Raw genomic sequence first — 26,286 nt, 5'->3', positions numbered from 1 at the left:
CGCTACACACATATACATACCTGTTAAGTGAAAAGGGACAAGTACTAGAAAGACTAAAAAAATATGTTGCAAGAGTGAGCATCAAGTTTGGGAGAAAGCCACAGATCTTCCGCACAGATAATGGTAGCGAATACCCTGAGAATGATGTAATCAGATTCATAAAGGAGGAGGGTACTGAACACCAAAAGACTGTTCCTTATACTCTGGAGCAAAATGGAATAGTAGAAAAATAGAATCGCTCTCTTTGGGAAATGAGAAGATGCATGCTTGAGATGCTAGTTTGAGTACTAAATTTTGGGGAGGAGTAGTGATGACTGCTACTTACCTGCAAAACAGATTGCCAACAAAGGCCACAGGAACAATGCTACATGAGTTACGCCATGGCAACAGGCCCACTTTGAATCATATATGAGTGTTTGGCTCTAAAGTATACACCTATATACCAAAAGCCAAAAGGATCAAACTCAACTGTAGAAGTGAGGAAGGAATACTTGTTGGCTATTTCATAGGATGTAAAGGATATAGGATTTTATATCTTGCCACAGGAACAATTAAAATATGCAATGTAGCATACTTCAGTGAAAATAAAAAACCAACCACTAGTGAACTGCCAAACTTACAGAGATAGGCAGTATCTAAAATAAATGTATTTTAAAATACGTATTTTCAATACTTACGTATTTTGTATCTGCAATACATTTTTTCAGGTATTTTGTATTTTTAAAGTACACTGCCAAAACCAAAATACATATGCCAACAATTGCTTTGGGTTTTTTTGTTTGTTTGTTTGTTTTGCTTCAGGAGCTGCCTTTTTATTGCAAGCAAACAGACCATTCCCATCAGCAAGCTTGCATGCTCAAGTTCATCATTCAGTTGAACAACCCAGTAAGTCCTATGTTGTCTTTATAGCAACTCAGCAAACAAGTTCTTAGGAGCCTTTCACTCTAGGAGATGCTTCACACAATCAAACTGAAGTGCCTCGAGGTGGTTTGCGAGGAGAGTGGGCTTAGCCCACTCTCCCTGCACATGAGCCAAGAGCCGTCCCTTGCTGGCCAGATTGGCTGCCCACACAATTACCAGTTCCATCATGGAGCCAGTAGGGGCAGTGGGGATTGGGGGCCACCAGTCCCCCAGAAGTCCCAGGATGACTTGCGCAAGTGCACAGGGCATTCTGGGAAGATCCCTGAGGCCAGGAGGCTTGTTGGACCCTTCCAGTCAGGGGTCTCCTCATGAGTCACCATGGCACGGAGCCACGCCATAGTGACTCACGATTGCCATGTGGGGGTTAGCAGTGCACTGGCTCCACTAACTTTGTTTAAAGGGGTGAATTAAGCGGGCTAACTGCTTGGAGCTGCATGGCTCCCAGTGGTTCTCACGACTACTTGAAAGTGGGCTGGGCTCCCTTAGCCTGCTTTCAAGCGATTGTGTGAATAGCCTCTAGGATTCTCTGATTACAAGTAGTATAACAAGGAGAAAAGCAAGTGATAACTGGCTAGACCAGTTTGAAATGACCTGTCTAATGTCTTTCAGTGATCAGTGAACACCCACATTGGGATTCAAATTCTACCCCCACCCCCTTGGAAGGTGGGGTGAGGGGTGTTTGCAGACATGTGGATTAATTGAGATTTGCCTACACACTGCCCTTCTCTATTCTGACTTTCCAAATCCGGATGCCTAAATTGGCTTGAAAATAATTTTTGAGCAGAATAGTGACTGCACGTTTTGCTCCAAAAATCTACTTCTACAAGGACTAGAGCTTAGCTTTTATTATTATTATTTTTTAAAATGAAAGCTGAAATCTGGGCAGATCTGGGTGGGCTAAGCAACCTGGATGAGATGCTTAAAATCTGGGTGAAGCCCGGAATTTCAGGGCGCATGGCAACTCTATTCTCTGGTCTACAATACAGCAATCAGCAAAGTGCATTTAGGAGGAAAGAGGTAAATATTTATTTTATCTTCTTAAAAACTCTTTGCAAACACTTTGGGCTTTGGGCTGGCTGGGAATCAAAGTCTGATTCGCAGCCAATAGCTACCCTGTTTGTTAGGTATTTATGGGATGGGGAGCTGTTCCATCCTGAGTAATGTATTCTTTTGTAGGGTTGTGGTGCGGGAGAGAGGAGGAGACTTTCATTTGCTTCCTAGTTGCAAAGAGGTGAGAGAAACTGAGAATCCTTAAGAGATCATAGTATTAACTACATGAATTGGTGCCTCCATGTGGTAAGGTTTTCCTTTTCGTTACTTGATCGTATAAGATATTAATTCAGCAACCACCATCTTTTTTGCCAGGGTTCTTATTTATTTGGTCAAGGCCCATTTTTATTTATGTTTTAAGGGTGAGGGTGAGGAAGGGAACACCCTGCCAATTACTTCATCTTGATTTTGCCTTTGTTCAAACCACGTTTTTCTGGGGCCAGGGAGGCTCTTTCACTATTGAGATATCTTTCACTATTGAGATATTGAAATATTGAGAATCTCTGGAATGGAGTAGAGACTAGCCAAATGGCATCACTTGAGAGTGCAATGACCTTAGATTGCCTCTCCATGGAGAACAGGCCTACAGGCAGAGAAAGCTCATGATTTCTACACTCCAGCAGATTGATCCCAGTGAGCACCTGCAGTCTTGAGGGAAGAAAAACACTCTTATGGATGAACTATAAATAAAAATCAACCTCTGGCCTAAATATTCGCAAATGTTTTCACTAGGAAGTGGTTGAATAAAACATCATGTCCTTGCAGAGGCAGGTAACAGACACTTACTACTCCCTGATGGATGCACTTGAAAACAAACTCTCATCTTTTGCTTATTGACAAAGTCGACCTGGTGGAAGGCTGAATGCTTGATGTTTGCAATCATGTGGACGTATGTGTTACTCATAAATGGAGGAGACAGGAGGAGGAGACTTAACAGGAAGAAAAGGAGAGAGATGTTGGGAGACCAAGTCTCAGACAAGCCAGAAAGATTATCTTTCAAATCCAAAGCTACTTAGAAGCATGCACATTGTGTACAGAGACATGCAAATACACACACACACACACACACCATCATGGCACAGCATATACTCTCCCTACATACATATACACTTTTTATTGTGAAGACTGCATTATTTATTTATCACAGCTGACATACTGCATAGCATTCCAACTGCCTTGTAACAGAACCTGTGTGCACTTGCCCAAGAGCACTCTTGTGCAAATCTGGGAATTGGTGCAAACACAGTTACATGTTCAATGGTCATTATTTCCAATGACCGTCAATTGCACAACTGCACCTGTGCAACTTCCCATGTTTGCACAAGCTTTCTTGCATACGTACACAAATATTCTGTTACAAGGCAGACAGGACATTGCGCGATACGTCAGCCAGTATTACACAGACACAGGAGTGCCTGTGGTTGAAATAAGTATGTTTTGAATTTCTACAAATTAAGAAAAAAGAGGGTCCCGTAACCAGTGTTCCCTGTAACAGGGATTCCCAGATGTTGTTGACTACAACTCCCAGCTACAATGGCCGTTGGCTGGGGATTATGGGAATTGTAGTCAACAACATCTGGAAAACCCTATTACAGGGAACGCTGCCCGTAACATCAAGTTCTGATGCGTTCAGTTCAGTCAGAATGTTCATGAGGAAAAAAGGAGAGGGAGAAGGCAGTGAACGAGTAGAGAAGGGAGGAGGGAGTAAAGAGGCCTCTGCCCTGGCTGGCTGGTGAAATTCCCTCCCCCCCTACTCCCAGAGAAGTGTTGGAGCTAGGACCCTGGCAGCATCAGCTCTCAGCTCTTTTTTTCACAATGTCTCATAGTGACCGTGGGGGTATGCAGTCATGGATAAAGGTGTGGGACTCCTCCCCTCTTTGTTCTTCCAGTGTTAGCCTCCATTTTGTCTCTCCAGAGATGGCTGCTTGTTTTGGTCTCTCTCTTCAGCCATGAGCTACAGTTAAAATTAAGCTGAAGGCTTTTTCACATTGGTTTGTAATCTTCTTTAAATAAATCTTTGTAGTTTTCAATAATAAAGAACTATCTCAAGACTTCTTGCTTTGCTGCTTTCTCACCAACTGGTTTTGCTTTGCTACTTGGGGACTGAACTGCCATTCTTCCACTAAAGAAGGAAAAATGTCTTGAAAGGGTAACCATTACAGTTGAATGGTTTAACTCATATATCTGCGGTAAACAGAAGAGGCTGGATCACACAGGCTTTGCTTCTTACCTCTGGATGCTTCTATTTTGTTCATTTTACCTCAGAACTGGTAGGCCTCACTGCTCCTGTGTGGCTATTACCACCTTCCAATCTTCTTTCTCATAAGAGGAAAGGGCTGCTGTGTTCCTTGTGGATCCCCAAGAGCCCAGGACATTTAATAGTTGTGTGACAAGCAGACACTTAAAAGGTGCAACTTTGGCTAGCATATGAGGGTGCAAGCAGCACCTGTTGATATTCTGAACTTCACCAGCCTGACAGCCAGAACTGAAGTGAATAATGGCCCCACGCTGGCCACCATTGCTGATGCTGCCGACTCCACTCTGGCTGTCTTTGCCACCGCTGGCCATGCTCAAGCTGCTGGTGCCACCAGCATTGCTCTGGCTGTGGCTGCCAGCCCCACTCTAGCCACCATGGCTGCTCTGACCCCACTCTGGCTACCACCACCAGCCCCACTCCAGCCGCTGCCACCAGCCCTACCCTTGATGCTGCCGCTGTCACCCCACTCACCAGCCAGCTCACACGCAAGTAGGATGCAGAATGGCCCTTTTCCTCAGTTTTGGGGGGGGGGGAAGGGAAGGCAATGTTCATTTATTGAACACAGGTCTGCTCTGACCTCTTTATGCCTCTATAGCACTCTATTTTAAAGAGCAAGGAAATGCAATGAAAGAAGAAACAACAGAAACTTTGGTTTACATGATAGTTATGCGTGTGGCAGTTCCAACTGAGCTCCAAAAAGCAAGGAGATTCAATGGCCCATGTGAAATTTCTTTCACTGAGTGATGGCCCCATCCACTAAGGGGAATACCTCACAGGGTTCACATGTAGTCTCATATCCGAAGGCAAACCAAGGTGGACCTTGCTTTAAAAAGGGAACTATTCATGCTTGTTACTGCAAGATTAGCTCCCCTTCCCTGTCTGGGCCTTTATTGAAACTCTTTCTACCATATTTCATATATTTCATTGCATGCAGAGTCTCTGTTATCAAGGATTTCTTCAGGACTGACCCATGCCTGAGGCAAGGCACCAAATGCAGCCATTGCCCCTTACACAGCAATGCACAAAATGCCTGCCTCTTGTCTGGTGGCATCTTTCACTTGCTGCTACTGCTCCTTTTCCTCCTCTGTATTCGCTTAGTTTATAAAGAAAGAGGGGAATGGAGCAGAAGAGGACATGTGGAAGATAGAAGTTGTGGTCTAGAGAAATGTCTCCTGGGAAATGCTCTAGGCCACCACTCCTCTCCTCGATACTTCCTATTCCTCTCTGTTCCCTTCTTCATTTTAAACTGAGGGAGCACAGGTGAAGGACATTCATTAACTTGATGCCTAAGGTGACCACCTCACTCCACCTTATGGATGGGCCAGTCTTGGGTTTCTCGGTAAAACATTTGGATTTGGATTTTTTTGTGTCATCATTGCTAACAACTTATTAACAACATATTTCCCAAATACAGCATTCAAAACAATATTCTCAGCTCAGAATACTAAGAGTTTTAATGTGTTTGCCAGGAACTTTAGATAAAGACCTAATAGAAGAGAATGGAAAGACATGATGTAACAAGATCCTTGTCACTGAAGGATGGCTGGTTTAATGAACACTTCTAGATTGCCTAAGGGACCTTAAAGAAACAGGTAAGTATTAAGGAGATATATTCTTAATTTGAAGAGTTGAATTTGATGTGTTCTACAGCTTTTGTTTTTACACCCCTTGTCTCCTCCGGGCTCCATATTTGATTTTCTCAGTATTACTGGGCCAGTATGAAATGTTCAGTTTGTTTTTAGAGCTTTCTCCCATCTCACCCTGTAGCCACTAACATTTCAGTTGCTTGTCATTTCAAAAGTTACCTCTGTAGTGTTATGATGGATTGACAGTGCCGTGAACTTTCATCAATGTCAGTGATTTGAGGGGGGGAAGGGTTACAAAAGTCAAGTGAATGTCTATGTTCAACCATGGGAACAAAGGGAGATCAGGAAAGTCAAGGGCACATAGAATATTGACAGAAATCAAAGTAATATAGTTCCATGTCCACCTCCCCCCCCCCCCCCCGCCCGGCTTATTCCACTTGAAAGAAAGCTATGCACTCAGCCTGCAAAACCAAAAGAAATACAGCCTATGAATCACAAAGGACTTGTAAGTGTTTGTGGACAATGGGAAGGAAGAAAGATCCTTCCTGAAGAGGCCAACCAGTTGATAATAAGCACACCTCCACTATACATTACTCTCTCCAACACTATGTACTAATTAAATATCCATCACTAAGGCATGCAACTGTACTTTCTAGAGATGTGCACAAATAGGATATTACGATTCAATTCAAGCTCAAAATGAATAAGAAAATCCTCAAATTGTTTAATAGAAACAGTGGCCATCGCCAGCTATTTCAACAAATAAACTTTAATTGATTTGAGTGATTTGGCCATAAGAAACAACGGGGAACTCAAATCACCCCATTGTTCCCCATGGGTAGGTCCTAGGGACACCAAAGTGGGCTGTGTGATGGGGCGTGATGGGTGCTACCTACAAACTACCCCCCCCCCCCCAAATGGGCAAGTGGGCAATTTTAAGCAAGTGTTTAACCTTTCCCCAACCTCACCATAGGATCCTATGGGGGTTTGGGGGAAAGTTTAAAAAAAGTTTTAACCAACCACTTTCCCATTTCTTTTTTGGGTTGGGTGGTAGGTAGCACCCATCACACCGTAAAACCCAACCCACTTGGTCCCTAGGACCTACCTATGGGGAACAATGGGGTGTTTCGAGTTCCCAAATTTTCCCTATGGCTGAAACAAACTGCGCTCACAGAGTGCACTTGACAGGTTTTGCATTCCAATTTGTAATGCATTTTGCGTCCCTGCCTTGCAAAACACTGCATATTAGAAGCTCACAGTTAAAACAATCTGTCCCTCCTGACACAGAACACACATTTTTTCAAACACAGCCAAAAAAATGGCCAAAAAAGAATCACTGACCCAGAGTCCCCTGCCAGCCAAAGTACCTGCACTGCAGTAACATCAATGGCACAAGTTGCTCTCTCACACACAATTATGACTCCTTACTTCAGTATTGCAACAGCTGCCACTGTTGCAATGTTATGGCAGCAGGCATAGCCATAAGAACAACATCTACAGCCACATTTGACTGAGTGCACTTTGCAATGCAGATTGCAGAGCACACAAGAGCAGTGAGTGAAGCACAAGTTAGTCTAAAGGCCAGACATGGGGCTCATCACCACAGCAATCACCAAGAAAATCACCACAGCAATCACACACACACACACACACACACACACCCCTGGAATGAACACTATCCATTTTTCACCACAACACCATCTCACAAACAGACCAGACCACAACTCAAGGCAGGCAGGCACCCATGTTCTGCCTTTGTCAATCTGAGATCCAGCAGTTAATAATAAAGCAGCAACAGCTTTATTAGCTGATCTTGTGGTAGCAAGAATGAATTGTACCCTTTGCTAAGTAGAGTCTGTGCTGGTTTATATTTGAATGGGAGACTACATATTTGAGCACTGCAAGATATTCCCCTTACGGGATGGGGCTGCTCTGGGAAGAGCATCTACATGCAGAAGTTTCCAGGTTTCCTCCCTGACATCTCCAAGATAGGTCTGACAGAGGAGAAGCCGCTGTCAGTCTGTGTAGATAATACTGAGCTAGATGGACCAATGGCCTGACTTGGTATAAGGCGGCTTCCTATGTTCCTAGCATATTATACTCAGTGCTGAGAAAAGAAAACTACAAAATTAAATCTTCCTTGATTCCTCCCTCCCTCATCTCCTGATGCATTCATTTCAACACTCTCTCTGCCTTCCCTCCCCAGGTCCTTCGAAAGCATTTTGAAATTACCTCTTTTTTGTTTCCCCTCCCTCCTCCCAGCCAAAGGTGGCACAGTTGCCCATGACAGCACTTGATTTGTATGGTAACAAGCCAACCAAGATACAATGAGATCTCAAGCCAATCAGAAGCCAGTGCTAGAAAACTAATCAGCAAGGGAGGGAAAGCCTGCCACAATGGCGCTTGAATCACTCAAACTGAATCGAGCTCGAATCAAGGTTTAGATTCAAACTTGAATCAGGCCTTTTATTTTAAGGGCATTTCATACAGAGTTCAAATAACTCGAAATGTCCCAATATGAGTGCAAATCAAATTGATTTGCACCTCTCTAGTACTTTCTCATAGATTCCCTCTCAGCAGGGCACAGGTCACAGCATTTCAGGCATAAAGAACAGGCTTTATTCTCAGCACAACCATGTTTCTAGCTCCTGGCTCAGTGTACTGAGGGATGCTGGAGGACATTGTCCTCTGGCTCCCTGCTCTGCCACTTGTTGCAGCACAGTTCGTGTGATGTGCAAGCAGCAAAGCCTTCAAAATAATTTTGATGGTGTGCAGGGAAGCAGATAGGAGCCTGCCTGCCCGCCAGACTTCCCCTTGGCCAGTGTTTTTGGTCATGTGAACAACCTTGTAATGTTATATATGCCTGTATCCTATGCACTAAACGCATGGGCTGACATACTGCACAAGAGTACGTCAGCATAGTAATGTTGCATTTGCACAATTTTGGTAAGTTGCACATGTTGTGCAAATGCAAAATCTGCACAAATTGCATTGCACAAGAATAAGCCAATTATTCCCAGTGGGCTTACTCTTGTATAACACAATTTGGATACATTGTGCATTTGTGCAAATTGTGTAAATATGTTACTCAGCTGACATACTCTTGCACACTATGTTAGCCATGGCATGTGGTATTTTATAATATTTAAAAACATGTTTGGTTTGAGTTTGGTTCTCTGTAGTATTTATGCATATAGAGAAAATGGTTTTTGCATCATAATGTGCCAGGTATCCATGAGCTAAGCAATTAATGTAGTTTGGATAAAGTGGATCTTGTCTGAGTGCAGGAGTTTGAAGAAATGACATTGTTCCTTCCAGTTTTACAATTCTATGGTACTATAGTTTTGAATGTGAACAATGAACAATGTGAACAATGTCAAGACAAAAGAGCAATCATATGAATGAGATAAACCCTGTACACTTCAGCGTTCTGTCTTTATGCTTGTGATTCCAACATTGTTATAGAACCAACTTCTGCTTTACTGTCTTGGGAAAGTTGCTTCTGAAAAAACAAAGCATTTTTTAAAATACCTTCTACCGAAAATAGAAACACTCGGGTGTGTGTGTGTGTGTGTGTGTGTGTGTGTGTGTGTAGGGGGGGCAATATAATCCAGACTAGAAATGTGCAACAAGCATGAAAGAAATAATTATTTTTATTTATTTATTTATTGTTAAATTTATACCCTGCCTTTCATTAAGAAAATCTCAAGGCGGCTCATTATGTTATGTTATCTGGTGTTATTATTAGGAAACAAGAAAATATATAAAGAGTAAATAATTCCAGATAACTAAAGCATGTGGATCATGCCAAGAAAAAAAACCAGAATAGACATTTCGCTTTATAAACAGAGCCCTGCCTTTTTCTCTCTGTGCATGATCATGGCATTGTTGTACTTGGCCCAAAGAGAGATCTATAAGCCCAAGACTAGAGAGTAAGTCATAGGTGAAAAATCGATAAATATACAAGGCCAAGAATGGACTTCATATACACAGAACAAATCCTTACACTCCAAAGTTGATAAAATCAGTATAAACACTTATTTTACAGCACAAAAATGTCATCATCAAGGCTGACCTGCCTGCTAAGAGAGCTAAGTGACTGCTTTGGGTGCAAAGTGGGCAGGGCAGTGATAGCCTGGGTTACATGGGACCCAGGGTCGCTGCCCTGCATCCCTTCCTGTGGCCTCCACCCCGACCCCTGCTTTCATGGTGGTGGGCCGTGGGCTGACAATGGGGAACACCCACCTGCTCGCCCGCACTTCCTCCACACTGTTGCTGCCAACCACACCTGCCACTTTCGTGTTGAGTGGAGGCGGTGGTGGTGAGGAGGGTGGATTAGCTGGTGGGTTTGTCTGCCCACCCGCCCTCCTCACCATCACAAAGCAGTGGGTAGAGGCGGTGGCGAGGAGGGCAGGTGTCCGCATGCCCACCACTTCTACAGTGTTTAACCACATCTGAGACTGTGGCCAGAAGGACATCTGGCCGGTGATGGGGCAGGCAGGGGGCGCCCGGGTGGGCTTTGCCTGGGACACCCCAGAGCTGTGGGCCAACTCCGGTCATCATCCAGATAGAAGACAGAATACCTTATGCAAAGATAATCCCTGGATAAATCAAACCATTCTATAAAATAGTCTTGATGGCTGAAGCAAATGAATGAAGTCACTCTGAGAAAGAAAAACTCCCAAACCTTTCTAATGTATGCAAAAATGCCTTCCTGAACCCAGCCACAATCTATATCCCAATTCTAAGGCAAAATCCATACACAAAGGTTTCCACAGAATGTCATTTCCTAGCTCTAGGTTTCAATACTGCTGAGTCTCCTTTTGCTATTCAACACCCCTAGGACAACTGTATGAGCAGGCTAATCCAAAAGAGAAATGCCACATGCTCCATTTCTCAAATTAACCACCTGGCTGCTGTGGTTAGAGTGTTGGACTAAGATGAGGAGACCCAAGTACAAATCCCCATTCAGCCATGGAACTCAGTGAGTGACTCTGGGCCAGTCATTTATCTCTCAGCCTAATCTGTTCTTCCTCCATGGGCTCCTTGGAGGAAGCGCAGTATAAATGTAAATAAATACAAAACAAACAAACAAATAGAAGAGCATCTACTCTAGATTTCTGAGACAAAGAAAGTTCTGGGCACTCATTGCTAGGTTCAATTTGAGCCAGAATTTCCCAGAAAATATGAGGTGAAGGATTGGTGGGAGGGAGGCATCCTGAATGTACCCCAAGCAATCTTGCTCCACCTGCTGTCTCCCTCCATCAGCCAGTTTCCACCTCCACTCCCCCTTGCCTCTCCTCACCCAGCCCAGTGATGTGTCAGTGGCATACTAGGCCAGCCACTAACCACTGCACAATTTTAAAGTTTCTTCCAGCTCTATGGTGGTGTTTTTTGTTTTCTTTAGGCTCTGCAAAATGAACAAAGTGGAAGAGGAACTGGGAGATGTTCTAGTCCACTTGCTACTCTCCTCCAGATACTTGATCTTCCACTCAGTTTGTTCGTTTTTAAAACCAGGGAATAAGAGTGGTATAAGGAGTAGGAACAATGGTGGTGGCTCTTGAGTACCTCCAGGGAAGGACGTGGAAGGGTGTGTATGTCACCAGGAGGCACTGGAACAACAAGGGGAGACAGTGCCTTACTATGCCACCTCAGGCTCCACAGGATGGTGTGTGGGTGGGTGGGGAGACAGGATGGCCCTACTGGAATTATTAAAGAAGATACTCAAGAACATGTGCAGAGTGCCTTCATTTTACCAGTAAGTAACTAAATCCAGGTCTCAAATAGGAGGAGGGGGCATCGCTCAGTTGTAGAAAACATCATAAGGTCCCAAGTTTGATCCCTGGTTTCTCCAAGAAACACTGGAAAAAGATCCTGGAGAGCCACAGTAAATCATTGTAGACCAAGAGTCTCAAACTGTGGCCTCGCCAGCTGTTGATGGACTACAGCTCCCATCATCCTCAATCACAATGGCCAGTAGCAGATATCATTATTTCCCAGGTTATAATGCAAATCAACACTTTAATTATAAATCTAGGGGGGGGGGGAATCAAATATAATGTATAAGCTCCTATGAGGCAGTCTGAGCTCTAGACAGTATAACAATCACACAGCCTGAAAATTGGATTAGAACAATTAGATGATACAAGCATACAGGCCTAGTTAGGACAATACTGCCCCACCCACCACCACACAATTAAAAATAGGCATGCATGTTCCTCCCTTCCACCTGGTGTGCTCATCACACCCCTTGTACCTGGCATGCCATTCTGCTCTGCATACTCACGTGGGAGGTCTGCCTCCCTACTTTGAATACTACCAAAGCAGTATTTAAAGCACATTATTGGAGTGGCTGGGATGTCTTGCTTCCCCACGAGTATGCAGAATGGAATGGTGCACTGGGTGAAGGCAGCAGGACGTCCATGCATTCCCATTTGTAACTTGGTGGGGTTGGTGGACAGTATTGTCTGAACTGAACTATCAATCACATTGGGACTTTCTAGAGGGGAGATCTTTGATACATCTGCTGGTCTGTCCTAAACATGTATGTATGTATGTATGTATGTATGTATGTATGTATGTAGTATGTATGTATCAATAAAATTTGTACACTGCCCCAAATTTTTGTCTCTGGGCGGTTAACAATAGCATAAAACAAGTTAAAAACATATACCAAAAACTTAAAACAATTTAACAATTTAAAAATAAACCAGAGATTAAAACCTAAAAATTTAAAAAGCTGAGAAAGCTTGGGTGAACAGATGGGTTTTCAGGTGTTTTTAAAAAACTGCCAGAGATGGAGAGGATCGTATCTCAATAGGGAGCGCATTCCACAATCTCGGGGCAGCGGCCGAGAAGGCCTGTCTCTGTGTACGCACCAAACGAGTTGGCAGTAACTGGAGACGGACCTCCTCAGATGACCTCAGTGGGCAGTGGGGCTCGTAGTGAAGAAGATGCTCTCTTAAATACCCAGGGCCTAAGCTGTTCAGGGCTTTGTAAGTTATAACTAGCACTTTGTATTTTGTCCGGAAACCTATTGGCAGGCAGTGTAGCTCCATCAGTAAAGGAGTAATGTGGTCTCTCTGACATGACCCAGAGACCAACCTGGCTGCTGCATTCTGAACCAACTGGAGTTTCCGGACTACGTACAAAGGCAGCCGCATGTAGAGCGCATTACAGAAGTCAAAACTGGAGGTTACCAACAGATGTATCACTGTTTTGAGGTCATTGATCTCAAGAAACGGGTACAGCTGGCGTATCAGCCAGAGCTGATAGAAACCAGAAGTACTCCCAGACTGCGAACCTGTTCCTTTTGGGGAAGTGTGACTCCATCTAGAAGAGGTAGATCAAAATCGTCTCTAGAGTTCTGACCCCGCACAATAAGTACCTCTGTCTTATCTGGATTCAGCTTCAGTTTATTCTCTCTCATCCAGCCCATTACTGCTTCCATGTAGGCATTTAGGGAGGGTATGCCAGCTCCTGAAGAAGTTGACATGGAGAAGTAGATCTGGGTGTCATCAGCGTACTGGTAACACCCAGCTCCAAATCCCCTGATGATCTCTCCCAGCAGTTTCATGTAGATGTTAAAAAGCACTGGAGAAAGTACGGAGCCTTGATGGACACCATACTTAAGCTCAGATTTTGAAGAGCAACAATCTCCAGTCAACACCATCTGGAATCTGTTCAAGAGGTAGGAGCGGAACCACTGTAAAACAGTGCCTCCCACCCCAAACACCCTCAGATGTTCCAGAAGGATACTATGGTTGATATTATCGAAAGCCGCCGAGAGATCCAAAAGGACCAACAGAGTCACACTTCCTCTGTCAATTCCCAATTGGAGATCATTCATCAGGCCGACCAAGGCAGTCTCCACCCCATAGCCCACCTGAAAACTAGTTTGAAATGGGTAATCAGTTTCCTCCAAGACCCCCTGGAGTTGAGAGGCCACCACCCTCTCAATTACCTTGCCCAGCCATGGGAGATTGGAAACAGGTGTATAATTGCTCAACTCTGAGGGATCTAGAAGAGGTCTAAACATGGCAGGGGAAAGCATCTTCTTGCCATCTGACATCCTGTTCTGCTGCCGTTTAATTGTGCATCGCATCCTGCTTTTAAAAGAATGTCAATTCCTGGCCCTAGCTCAAATGCCTGGCTCCTGCTCTGCCCCTTCCTCCCCAACTCCTACATCAGAAGAAGCCTTAGTCCTGCTCCCTTTGTAGCACCATCTCTCAGTTCAGTTTTCGTTTGGAAGCTTGGAAGCCATCTGTCTCGATGCGACTACCTTCCCCTCTTGCCTTTCAGAAATGAAATAAGTGTTGGCTTTGCCAGGAATCCTTCCTGCACCTGCGGCAAACCAGATGGAGAACTTGCTCTTTGAAGACCTTGTCCACCTGAGAGCAGTTTACTACCAGCCTGTCAGTCAGTGCCTGGCATGCTCTCACTGTTACTGCACTGTCTGATCTTGGGCTTTGCTCTATCATTATCACGGCTCTTCCCTGCCAGGCTCCCGCCTGGAATGCTCTTGCATGCCTGGTATGTCAGGTAAGATCCTCGCTTCCCAACAAGGTGTTGCCTGTACACTGTTCATTCCTCATTTTAACTCCTCACACAATGAGAACCAAGCAGAAGTTAAAACATGTTTAACTGCTGGAATAACGTTGTTGGTCTTATTAAATGAGTCATGACTGCTAATTATATTATCTTCTAATTCTCAGAGTGATCTAATTCTCATAGCAACAAAAGAACTTTTAAACACTTCAATACAGATACTCAGGATTGTATGGTATACAAAGAAACTGGAAATGGTTAGCTTTTTTTTTTAAGCCTTTATCCAGTTATATTTTATTTTTGTGCTAGAGCTCTTGTGAAATGTCATATTCTCGAATCAGAAGAAAAGATACCTGAGGTTAAAATGTTACCATGCCCATCAATCACTCTGGTGAGCAGCTACAGCTCACAAGACACTATGAATAATTCCAGGCCAGAAGTTTCCTCATCTGATAAAGCCTGTGTCTCCAACTTTGAAGATGCTCTGGAGCTCTATTTGTCTGGCAGATGTCACACTATGTCCCTGCTGATACAACATAAAAAGAACATCAGAGTGTTCAGTGTTCATGGCTGAAACAATATGTCCAAAGCACATCGGTGGGGGGGACAAAAAGCACCTCCTGCATTATTAGTGCTTAAACGTTTCCCAAAGGCAGCTCTAATGAGGGCTTTATTGGTCAATGAGTGAGATACACATTGTAGATAAATAACTATATTGGGAACTGGCCAACTCTAGATTCCAGTCATATGCTGAGCCAAGGTTGATCATATTCTTGCAACCACAGAATATTGGAATTTGTAGTAAAATTTGGCTTACTATGTAGCTAGTAGGGATGCGAGAACTTGAAATGGGCCATTTTGTGTGTTCCGAGTCCAGAACAGAACGCCCTTCAGCTTGACTGGTTGTTCCGGCGAAATGTTCCAGGGATTTAGAATTCCATTCCGAGCTCAAAATGGAACACTAAATCCATTTTGTGCATATTCCTAGTAGCTAGAGGCTACAAAGCACTAGCTCCCCAAACAGTTATAGGCTTTGCAGAGAGCATTTTAGTGTTGCATGGTACTGTTGCTTTCCTTCCCCCCTGATTTTGAACATGTCCATTATTTCAGAGGGAGGGTGAGAATCTTCCCAATACACCCCTCAATTTTCATGATTTTGTATACCTCATAAGTACAATGAACCAAGCTTATTACACATGTTATGATGTATGCTTTTGGAAAATTTTAATTTTATTTATTTATTTTTAATTTTTTTACATTTTATATCCCGCTCTTCCTCCAAGGAGCCCAGAGCAGTGTACTACATACTTAGGCTTCTCCTCACAACAACCCTGTGAAGTAGGGTACGCTGAGAGAGAAGCGACTGCCCAGAGTCACCCAGCAAGTCTCATGGCTGAATGGGGATTTGAACTCAGGTCTCCCTGGTCCTAGTCCAGCACTCTAACCACTACACCACGCTGGCTCTGAATGAAATTCTTTCATTCATTCATTCATTCACAGTACTTAATGGCCCATAACTTTAGTCCCATGGCTTACACATTTAAAAAACAACAATAAAAACCCACAATAAAACAATATACAAGAGTAAATTCATCCATTCATTCAATTTCTACACAAAAATACTACAACCCATTAGCAATATAGCAAAAAATGTGAAATAAAAACACTGTACCCAGCTGCAGCTGGGCAAAAATGACTTTGTTGATGCACTAGGCAACAGTAGGGCCCTGCTCACAATCACATGGAGGTGATTTGAAGGGGGACAAAGAGCTCCTACCTAGCCTCAGCAGGTAAGCAGACTCTCTGTTTGGGTCTGCAATCTCAGCACCTAGAAAGTCCAGTAAGCCACAGTCTCCATTTTAAAAATCAGGATCTGGGTCCTCCAAGGATAAAAATAGCTATCTCAGCATGTATTGTGCTAGCAGAAAACCAGGAACCCTCATTACATCATTAACTGCCCTCTGATGGGCCACAAGGGGCAGGAAGTAGGACCAGCCCTACTGAAGGCATTGCAAGCAAAGGGTCATAGAGTGTGCTTTGCATTCACAGTTGCCAGCCCCTGTAGCCACAGCTTTCTGTTACAGTCATGCTACTGCTTCCCAAGACCTGCTACTGAAGGCAAATGCACCCAGTGGTCCAAAACATCATGGTAGGAGTGTTTACTTTTCATCCTATCTGGGTTAAGAGCAGAGTAGAGGAACTGGATTACCCAGATTTGAGCAAGATGGGTTGGAGGGATTCCTGAGGGACCTTGAGTCCCTGGGTATATTGCCTTCTACCCTCTGTTTCATGATTATGTAAATGGGCCAAAAATGTTAAGAGATTTTAACAGAGGTATGCCATTACTGACACATCCTTAGGAAGAAGATGCAGAATGATATGCATACAACATATTTAATGTGGTTTAAATCTGTTTAGCTTCTTGACATTTCTATTAGAATACGGTAAATTGTAGGCATTCCCACCACTCTCATAAGCACATGCCTTGCTGGATCCGGCCAAGGACTATCTATTCTGCCATCCTGTTTTCTGCAGTAGCCAATGAGATGATTCTGGGTAGCCCACCAGCAGGAGATGAAAGCATACACCCTTTCTCTTGCAACTCGCACAAAATGACAGTGCCCAGTTTTCCTTGCTGGCAAACCCACTGGTTTAAACCTGTTTTAATGTTTACTACATAGGCATTCTAATTACTTTTTAACATATACCTCAATCAAGGTGAAATTTCTCTGACATTTTTTGTTTTTCCATTTATATGAAATGGATTATAACCCACATTACTGATTGTGAGCTATTAGATGAGATTTAGTCCAGGCTAACCAAATTAGATGATGATGATGATGATGATGATGATGATGATGATGATTAAAAGCTGTCAACTTGTGCATGTGACTCATTGTGGTTGATGCACTCTGTAATGTACCATGAGATAAAAACATGCTAGAAACTCGGGCTGTTAGACTAAGAACAAGTGCAAACATTATCTCTGTGAGTTCATTGTCATTGCTGTATTGTGTTGACTCTGTGGTAATCAATGAGACATTTGCATACTGCACTCTCTTTCTAACACTTCAGCCACATCTAATATATGTGTTTGTCTTTCACGCCTCATGGCTACTTGTTCAGTTACAAGGATGTGAGCCACTCTGACACCCAAGAACATACTTAAGGCAAGTTGTGAAGTGCTCATGGCTACGGAATCAATGACATTTATATACTATGTGTTTTTTCCCACACTTTGCAAAATAAAGTGCCATACTTTGCCTCCAAACTTATTTATTATTTCTCTATGTAAAACGCCCTGAGCCATTTTTGGAAGGGCGGTATAGAAATCGAATAAATAAACAAACAAGTGAACAATATTATAGTGATGGGCAACCTTCCCCCCAATCAGGCTTGAAATTTGGCTCAGAAAAAACTATTTCCCCAAACCCACCAGTTTTAAAAGCCTGTTTTGGAAGTCACTGGGAGGATGTCAGGGGTCCAGTCCTCCCACAACCCCCACCCCCATACATGCTCTTCTCACCCACCTATCCACCTGCTTCCCCCTCCTAAGTCCCTTCACTGTTGCTCCAGCAACAGGTACAATATCTCTCTCCTCACACACCCTCCTCCTATGCCTGGACTACTGTGATGGAAACATGCCAGACACTAAGGAGTGGGCATTGTAATTTTTCCAACTTTACTGATCCATGTCAGTAGCACTGTTAACACTACAATTCCCAGCACTCCTTAAACACGGCACATAGGCACTGCAATATGCCAGGCATCAGAGAGGGATGGAGGGAGCAGCTCCTCCATCCTCCTGCAGCTGCTGTTGAAGCAACAAGAAAGGCCATGGGATTAGAGAGGCTTGAAGATAGGTGGAGGTGTGGGAAGCAGGGAGGAAGCGGGTGGGGCTTAAGTTACTCTCCAGCTCAGATTAAATCTGAGCTGAACAAGAAATTTCAGGTCATAATGGTTGTTTTGCACAGGAGACAAGCCCTGGTGGATTTGATTTCACAGCTGTGCATAGATGTTTGCCACTACTTTTTACTGTGACATTTATTATGGGGTGTGTGTAGATACAGGCACACATACAGGTGAAACTTGGAAAATAAGAATATCGTGCAAAAGTCCATTAATTTCAGTAATGCAAATTAAAAGGTGAAACTGATATATGAGACAGACGCATTACATGCAAAGCAAGATAAGTCAAGCCTTAATTTGTTATAATTGTGATGATCATGTACAGCTCATGAAAACCCCAAATCCACAATCTCAGAAAATTAGAATATTACATGGAACCAAGAAGACAAGGATTGAAGAATAGAACAATATCGGACCTCTGAAAAGTATACAGTGTACTGTGCTTGATTGGCCAGCAAACTCGCCTGACCTGACCCCATAGAGAATCTATGGGGCACTGCCAAGAGAAGGATGAGAGACATGATACCAAACAATGCAGAATTGCTGAAGGCCGCTAATGAAGCATCCTGGTCTTCCATAATACCTCATCAGTGCCACAGGCTGATAGCATCCATGCCACGCCGCATTGAGGCAGTAATTGCTGCAAAAGGGGCCCAAACCAAGTACTGAATACATATGCATGCTTATACTTTTCAGAGGTCTGATACTGTTCTATTCTTCAATCCTTGTCTTCTTGGTTCCATGTAATATTCTAATTTTCTGAGATTGTGGATTTGGGGTTTTCATGAGCTGTACGCCATGATCTTCACAATTATAACAAATTAAGGCTTGACTTATCTCGCTTTGCATGTAATGCGTCTGTCTCATATATCAGTTTCACCTTTTAATTTGCATTACTGAAATTAATGGACTTTTGCACGATATTCTAATTTTCTGAGTTTCACCTATATGCACACACATCCATACATGAGCGGAGGTAAAGTGAACAAGGTAATACAAGATATAAACGTAAGACAACAGAACGGCAAGTTCACATTCTTTTCCTTGGTGTCTGAATCCTTGATAGCAACACATAACCTGAAAATCTTCTAGAACACAAGAGTATGAGATAAACAACTGCTGTACTACAACAGAGCAAATAATTATCTAAACAGAGGTTGATCAGCATTGTTAGCTAAATACATTTACTATGTGTTTCCTTCCATGTAGTTCCACAGCAGTAACATCCAAACTTCTAATTTTTCAACATGTCCCTACCTAACTTGGTCCATTCCAATAGTAAGGCTGGTTCATATGAACCCCAGCCAGCTATAGATGGGGACACACTGAGAATGTACCTGCCTTGACATCCCTAAAGGAAGTTGCATTATGCTGCTGGGACATCCTTTACTCACATGAGAATGGTGTTCAACCGCCCCTGCTTAAACAGTGTTTTGGAGCACATACGGAGGGGCAATTCGGATGAGCATCCCTCTGACGTCAGTAAAAAATGTCCCAACAGTGTGAAGGGATGTCCTTTAGTGACGTCAGGATGGGTGCATTCTTGGGACATCCCATCCTTCAATATGTGTGCTGGCTGGTGATTGTGTGGCCCAGCTCACAGTTGTAATCCAGAAGGAACACAGTTTCAGACTCTAACAACAAAACAGTACGTCCAACACTTGACTTGTACTTTCTCAGCTGTTCATCTGCATGTCAAATTTTCCCATGGTCGAGCAGCTGATTGGCAAGCATGAGAAGTGTCCATCTACTCTGAGGGAAACAGTCAAAGCCCTGTGGAGAGAGATCAGACTACATGCACCACAGGTCAAGATGCCCCGAGACTGAAGATGTTATGTCCACAAGGTCCAAGAGGTCAGCTTAAATCAAGAACTGCTCAGCCGGAACAAGTGGTGTTGGATCTGAAAGGAACACCACGTTATTTCTGCACATTGTTGTCCTTCCTGATATTTACAGCCTCAGAAGTAATACTGCTGTTTTGTTAAAATTCATTCTGTGCTTCTACAATTATTGTAGTAGTTACCTACCTGAGAAGGTCTCTTTGAAGCCATTCTGCAAGATTTTTAATGTATTTAACATAAAGCAAAGATTTTCCGACCGTGGGATCACACCTCCCGCCTGTCGTATCTGAGACCTTTACATCTTTCTCCATTATAATTTTGCAAATATAAGCATACTAGTCCCCCCTGCCAAAACGACAACCCAAGTATGTCACTTCTATTAAATATTAAAAACATAAAAAGTAGAACTAGCTGGAATTTTCTAAAAATATTCTGGCTGGAATTTGAGGATCACCTTTGATCAGGAAGCTACTGATTAAACTGTTATAGTTGCCAGAACCTGCACAGCTCCTTCCAAAGTGCTTGGGGGGGGGGGCATAAAGGGTAGCATGGTAGCCAGGGGCCAGAAAGCCCCCATACCACATCAAAGACAGAGAGAGACCATACAAATTATGTTTATTTCACACTTTCCTGTTTTTTTTCTAGCACAAACCTGCTCACAGAATGAGATTTTAATACATTATGCTCACAAATCAAGACAAAAGCTATGTTTCACCAAGTTAACATGCCCCAGTTTGAGAACTCATATGATGTGGGATTGTTCTGCTGTTGGGGGCTTTCCGAAATCCTCACCCTAAGTACAGATGCCCCAGTTCAAAGCCTCTTGTGAGCCTTCCAAAGTGCATGCTGAGTTCCTGTCTGTGGTGCCCAAGCATCAATCCTCTGCACCCAGTGCCTTCTAGAAACATAGGATCTCTCCTTCCACACACACACCCTGCCCTGAAAGACCTTGGATATCTAGAATAACCAAAAGATTGGTGTCATTATTGCCCATTTCTTCATTTCCCTTTAGTGCTTTATATTTCTGGCTGTTTGATTTGCATTCACATGTGGCAGGTACTGTATATGCATGAACTCATGTGTCAAATACCAAGTGTCTTAAGTATCTGTGAAGAAATGCCCTTTCCTTCTCAGCACTATTCCCCATTCCTGTGACAGTTCTTCTCTGTGCAATCTGTAGACCAAGCCTTACTCACTGACTCGCTTTGGGGTCTGTATATTCTACCAGCTCGATTACAACAGCAAGGAATGCACCACTGAGAGACCTTAAAGGCCAAGCTGAAGACAGATCATCCTGGAGAGAATCTATCTATGTGGTCGCTACAAGTCGACACCGACTTGACAGCACTTAATCAATCAATATTCTACTAGCAGCATTGGTAGCTCTCATTCTTGCTGGGGTCAATGGCCCTGATTATGTGGTGCTTTGTCCTTCCCATCAGATGTCCCTCACCACCTCAATGCAAAAGGAACTCTGGGACTTGTATTTCTAGGAAGAGCATGACACATAATTTTATTTATTTATTCAATTTCAATAAGGAAGCATAAATCTCTTGGTCTCTCAAACCTCAGACTTTCGGACTTACTGCACAAACAGACTTTCTCTGTTCTATAGAAGGATCCTGGGCCAGCTGGCAATTCCTTGTTAAGAATGTTGCTTGTTCTAGTCAAACATTCTTGGAAATCGGTTCCAGCAAATCTTACAACTCGAGCACCCCAATTGATTTCAATGGAATATACATTCATATAAAACAGTGGTGACCAATCTGCCACTCTCCAGATGTTGCTGGATGATACAATTGTAGTCTAGTAATACCAGGAGAGCCTCAGTTTGGCCACCCCTGACAGAAAGTATTTAGGACTGGAGGACAAGAGTCATGGATTCAAGTTCATAATGTTGTGGCCACCCTGGCCACCACATTGGGCCTGGTGGTACCAATCCAAAATCATGTGAAATCAAGGCCTGTGTCTGATTCTACCTTATTAAGAAATCAATTGATACCTGAACTCAGAGTGAAATGACTAACTCCTAAGAGACAAGCCAAATTGTATGGATTTTGCTCTCAGGTAATGGCTTTGGGAAAGCTGGAAGCTAATCCTGCATTTCCTCTGGCAGAATGTTTATAATAGTCAAATCACAGAGCAGAACTCGGTGTGACATTATCATTTCTGTAAGGAACAAGCCAAATTCTTTATGCTTTTGTTCTCTGGTGATTTCAATATTTACAATGTTGAATTAGATGCTAGGGGTGTGCACGGAATCGCGGAGCTGCGGTCCGGCACTGGGGTGGGGGGTTCCACTCAAAACAGGGGGGGCTTTACTCACCCCTTCCATTAAAGTCCCGTATTTTTTGTAGTAATCGGGCAGCAAGGTGCCACCCGCTTCAATCTCCTCTCGGCGCGGGCTCCTCGTATCCATAATCGGGGCGGCAGGATCGCTCCCAGTCCCTGCCGCCCCCTTCAAGCTAAGTCCCCCTCGGCTGGCGGCCACCCCTGAAGCTCCCCAGAGGTCCCCCGCCGCCCCCTTCTTTCCAAATCTACCCCCATTACAAGAGGACGGCAGGAGAACTCCCTGCTGTCCCCTTCCCCCTTGCCAGCTGGGCTGCAAATGGCTTCTAGGAAGCCTTTCATGCGTGTGCGCGAAAGGCTTCCTAGAAGCCATTTGCAGCCCAGCCGGCAAGGTGAGCGGACGGCAGGGACTTTAATGGAAGGGGTGAGTAAAGCCCCCCCCTGTTTTGAGTGGAACCCCCCACCCGAACCAAAACCACCCCGTGCCCGGACCGGTCTGGAGGCCTTTAGAATGGCCTCCGAACCGGTCCGTGCACATGACTACTAGATGCATGGATTACTACTCTCACACATATATCCTCTTGCTGTTACTTTGGAATGTTTTGGAATTGCACACTGGGTAGATTTACACAAGAAGTGATTTAATTGCTGTCTCTCACACATAGCTTAGGCTCCTCCTGCTTCCTTCCTAACACCTTTGACTTTTAACGTCCTTTGAGGAAAGAGCCAGAAGGTCTGTGGACAGGAGATGGCCCTCAGAGATGCAGATTTGTTTTGGGAATGCTAATAGAACAGATTCTTCCCAATAACAGTTAACGACAACAAGAGAGTGAATTCAGACTGATCTGATCAATAATTGTCAGAAGACAGGATCCAGAGGATAACCGCAATTAGCACTTTGAGAGTCAGGAATGATGCTGATATCTTGAGAAAACGCTTATGTTGAGATCAAATGATCAAACAACTATTAAAAAGTGAGCAAGCTGGGCATAGCTTCAACAATCTTTGCCTAACCAGCAGATCTTTGTTCATGTGCACACCCCAAGTGCCTGCTGTCTAGCTGTGTAGCTAGCAGAGGCCTGGGACCTACAAGAGACTGCTTGGTGATTCTTGCCACAGGGCAAAGAATCAATTGCTAACTCTGCCTGTGAACCACAGCACCAGCAATCCACTGGAAGTCCTGTTTACAACGCTCTCCAGCAACAGATACTAGCCTCGCATGTATCTGGCCATGGCAAAATCTGGTAAAATGCCTCTTTCAAGAGCCAGCCTTTGCCCCCAACTTCTATCCCTTTTACTATCCCGGGCACTCTGCCATCCCCCCCTCCATTCCAAGCAACTCCCTCCTCCTTTTCCTTCCCAATTTCTCTCTGTCTTGCTAATGGTAAAGGTAAAGTGTGCTGTCAAGTTGATTTTGACTCCTGATACCCACAGAGCCCTGTGGTTCTCTTTGGTAGAATACGGGAGGGGTTTACCATTGGCGCCTCCCATGCAGTATGAGATGATGCCTTTCAGCATCTTCCTGTATCGCTGCTGCCTGATATAGATGTTTCCCATAGTCTGGGAAACATAGTCTGGGAAACATACCAGCGGGGATTTGAAACGGCAACCTCTGGCTTGTTAGTCAAGTCATTTCCCCACTGCGCCACTTAAGGTGACTTATCTCTTGCTAGTTCAAAGTAATTACTGAGATGACAGTTATCTCCACATGTATGGTAGTTAGGAACACTGCTTTGCTATTGCTAGTAGCCATGATTGATTGTTTTGTTTCCTGCTCAGTTAAATTGATGCCGTGGCTCTGACAATCTTTTATACTCAATAAAACCCATTGAATTATGTGAGAGTGTTTGGTCTTCTTTCTATCTTCGAGCCCAGAACATACATGGTCACCGTATAAAGAACTGGTCACTTTGTGACACTGGTGAAACAAGCTTAATTTCCTATGCTAGCCCGGGAGCATATCTAGTGTACAAATTAGGCTTGGCTCACAACAATAACAATATCAATTAGCTTTACAAGTAAGTCATAAAGGTTACTAGCTTACAAATACAAGCTGCTTGCTCACAAATCCCAAATTATTTTCTTTATTTAAAATATGGTATGTGTATCCCAAGGAGATATTTAAGACAGCTCTAAAATTATTTTAAAACCAATTAAACAGCCCTAAAATCACACATCAATACCTAAGTTAGTATTCATGGCATAAAAGAATAAAGAACCAACTTTTCTAAAGACTGTCTGCCTGGAGGCAATTCTTACTCACCACAGGTGAGCTTGGTACAAGTGGAAACAACTAGAGAGATCCCAGCTTTAAAGTTCCTTTCTAGCCCTTGCCATATCTGGATCAGAGAATTGCTCGAGACATGCCGTACACACAGTGTATCTTAACAAGCAGGTATAAGAAGTCATGCACAACTTAGTGTTCCTCAGATTTCAGCTAAACCTCAAGACTTCTAAGGAGTATGACAGCAGCTCCGATAATGAAACTAGATATGTTCAACAAACACTGCTCCAGAGAATATGACACCAAGTCCCAAATTATGTCACTATCGTATGCAGTACCCTTGTAATTGGTGGCACTGCGTGACTAGGCACATACCCACATTTTGGGGATGACAAGCACATCTCTAATTTTGCCCGTTCATATTTATGACATTTTCTGACTCACTTTGGAAAATAAATGGGAATATTTCACTATTACATCTACAAAGCACTTGAAGGGTATATTCTGTTAAAATATCTTCAATGAGACAGATCCTTAGTGTAAATCAAGGTACCTCTACTGAAAGCAATGCTAATTTCCTTCATGTAGGTTCAGCATAGGATTTTTTTTTAATACAACAAGATGGTTTTTTTCTTTTTAAGACAACAAAGGTCTAATTGCACCTATTACCAGAAACACCAGTGGGGTCTGTTATGTAAATCAGACCACTTTCCCCTCTATTTCCTGCATTGTTAGCTCAGCTGCTGAACTGCACTCTATAATTCTCTCGCTGGATCTATTTATCAGAAGTCTTTGATAAGATACAACCTTTGTAATGGAATGGCATGCCATTCTGACTTCACTATGATAAGAGATTTCTCAAAGCTTTAGAATTAGAAGTTCTGTTAAACATCCTACCTTGCCAACATATTGATAGTCAGAACCTGTGTACTCCTCTAAGAGAAAGAACTGATTCCACATCCAACTTCTTTTGGAACGATTAAACTCTTTTCTGTTGTTTCTAGATAGATCCAAAACCTTTGGGTTTTCTGGAAAGCCACTAGTCCTTTTGGATAATGGAGTGGGAGAACTTTGGTGGGGATGTCCAACCCAAAAGAGGAGCCAGAAGCAATGATAAGTTCTCATCATGGCAGTACAAAACAAGGATGAAGTGGTGATTTCTTTCTTCACATTAATGCAAACTAGTTTTCTGCACTGAAGCCAATCTCATTCCTCTTTCCTTCCTTAATATTCTTTGCCTAGGTCTCTGTAGATCTATGAAAGGAAAAAGAAATGACAATTTATCAAGCATTTACGGAACTACTTAGCATGCAGTATAACAGCAAATATGACAAAAAGGCAGACGTAATTGCCACAAAAAGAATCCGATGAGGCTCTCAATTCTTGAATGTTGCAAGTGGTCCTTTACATCAACTTAATGTAATATCTGTGTTGAGTAGGAGGAATAATAGAACTATTTATTTTTTTGCTCTTTATTCCACTTACTTAAAAATACTAGTTTGGACAATTTGATTATTCCTTCAACTTTTTAATATTTGTACTTGTAGGCATCTGCCAGACTAAGTTAGTCATGACTAAGTCCCATTGAAATGGATAGGACAAGTTAGTCATGACTAATTTGTCTCATTGATTTCAATGGTGCTTAGATATGACTAAATATTC

The 26,286-nt window shown here is 43.2% G+C and overlaps 1 protein-coding gene across 5 annotated transcripts in view; it reads right to left on the bottom strand.

Annotated features, from left to right (window-relative positions):
• LOC128324989 (cadherin-6) overlaps positions 1-26,286 on the bottom strand; it is a 278,253-nt gene that overhangs the window by 107,944 nt on the left and 144,023 nt on the right. For all 5 annotated transcript variants that reach the window (XM_053250290.1, XM_053250293.1, XM_053250289.1 and 2 more), the window contains one exon: positions 25,522-25,878. In XM_053250290.1, coding sequence (XP_053106265.1) covers positions 25,522-25,752 — 231 coding nt within the window. In that variant the 5' untranslated portion in view covers positions 25,753-25,878. The remainder of the gene's footprint in view (positions 1-25,521; positions 25,879-26,286) is intronic.

The sequence above is a fragment of the Hemicordylus capensis genome, chromosome 4 (genome assembly GCF_027244095.1).
Source record: "Hemicordylus capensis ecotype Gifberg chromosome 4, rHemCap1.1.pri, whole genome shotgun sequence".
NCBI lineage: Eukaryota > Metazoa > Chordata > Lepidosauria > Squamata > Cordylidae > Hemicordylus > Hemicordylus capensis.
Note: the sequence above shows the minus strand (reverse complement) of the source record. Positions and strands in the feature narration are given on the sequence as shown.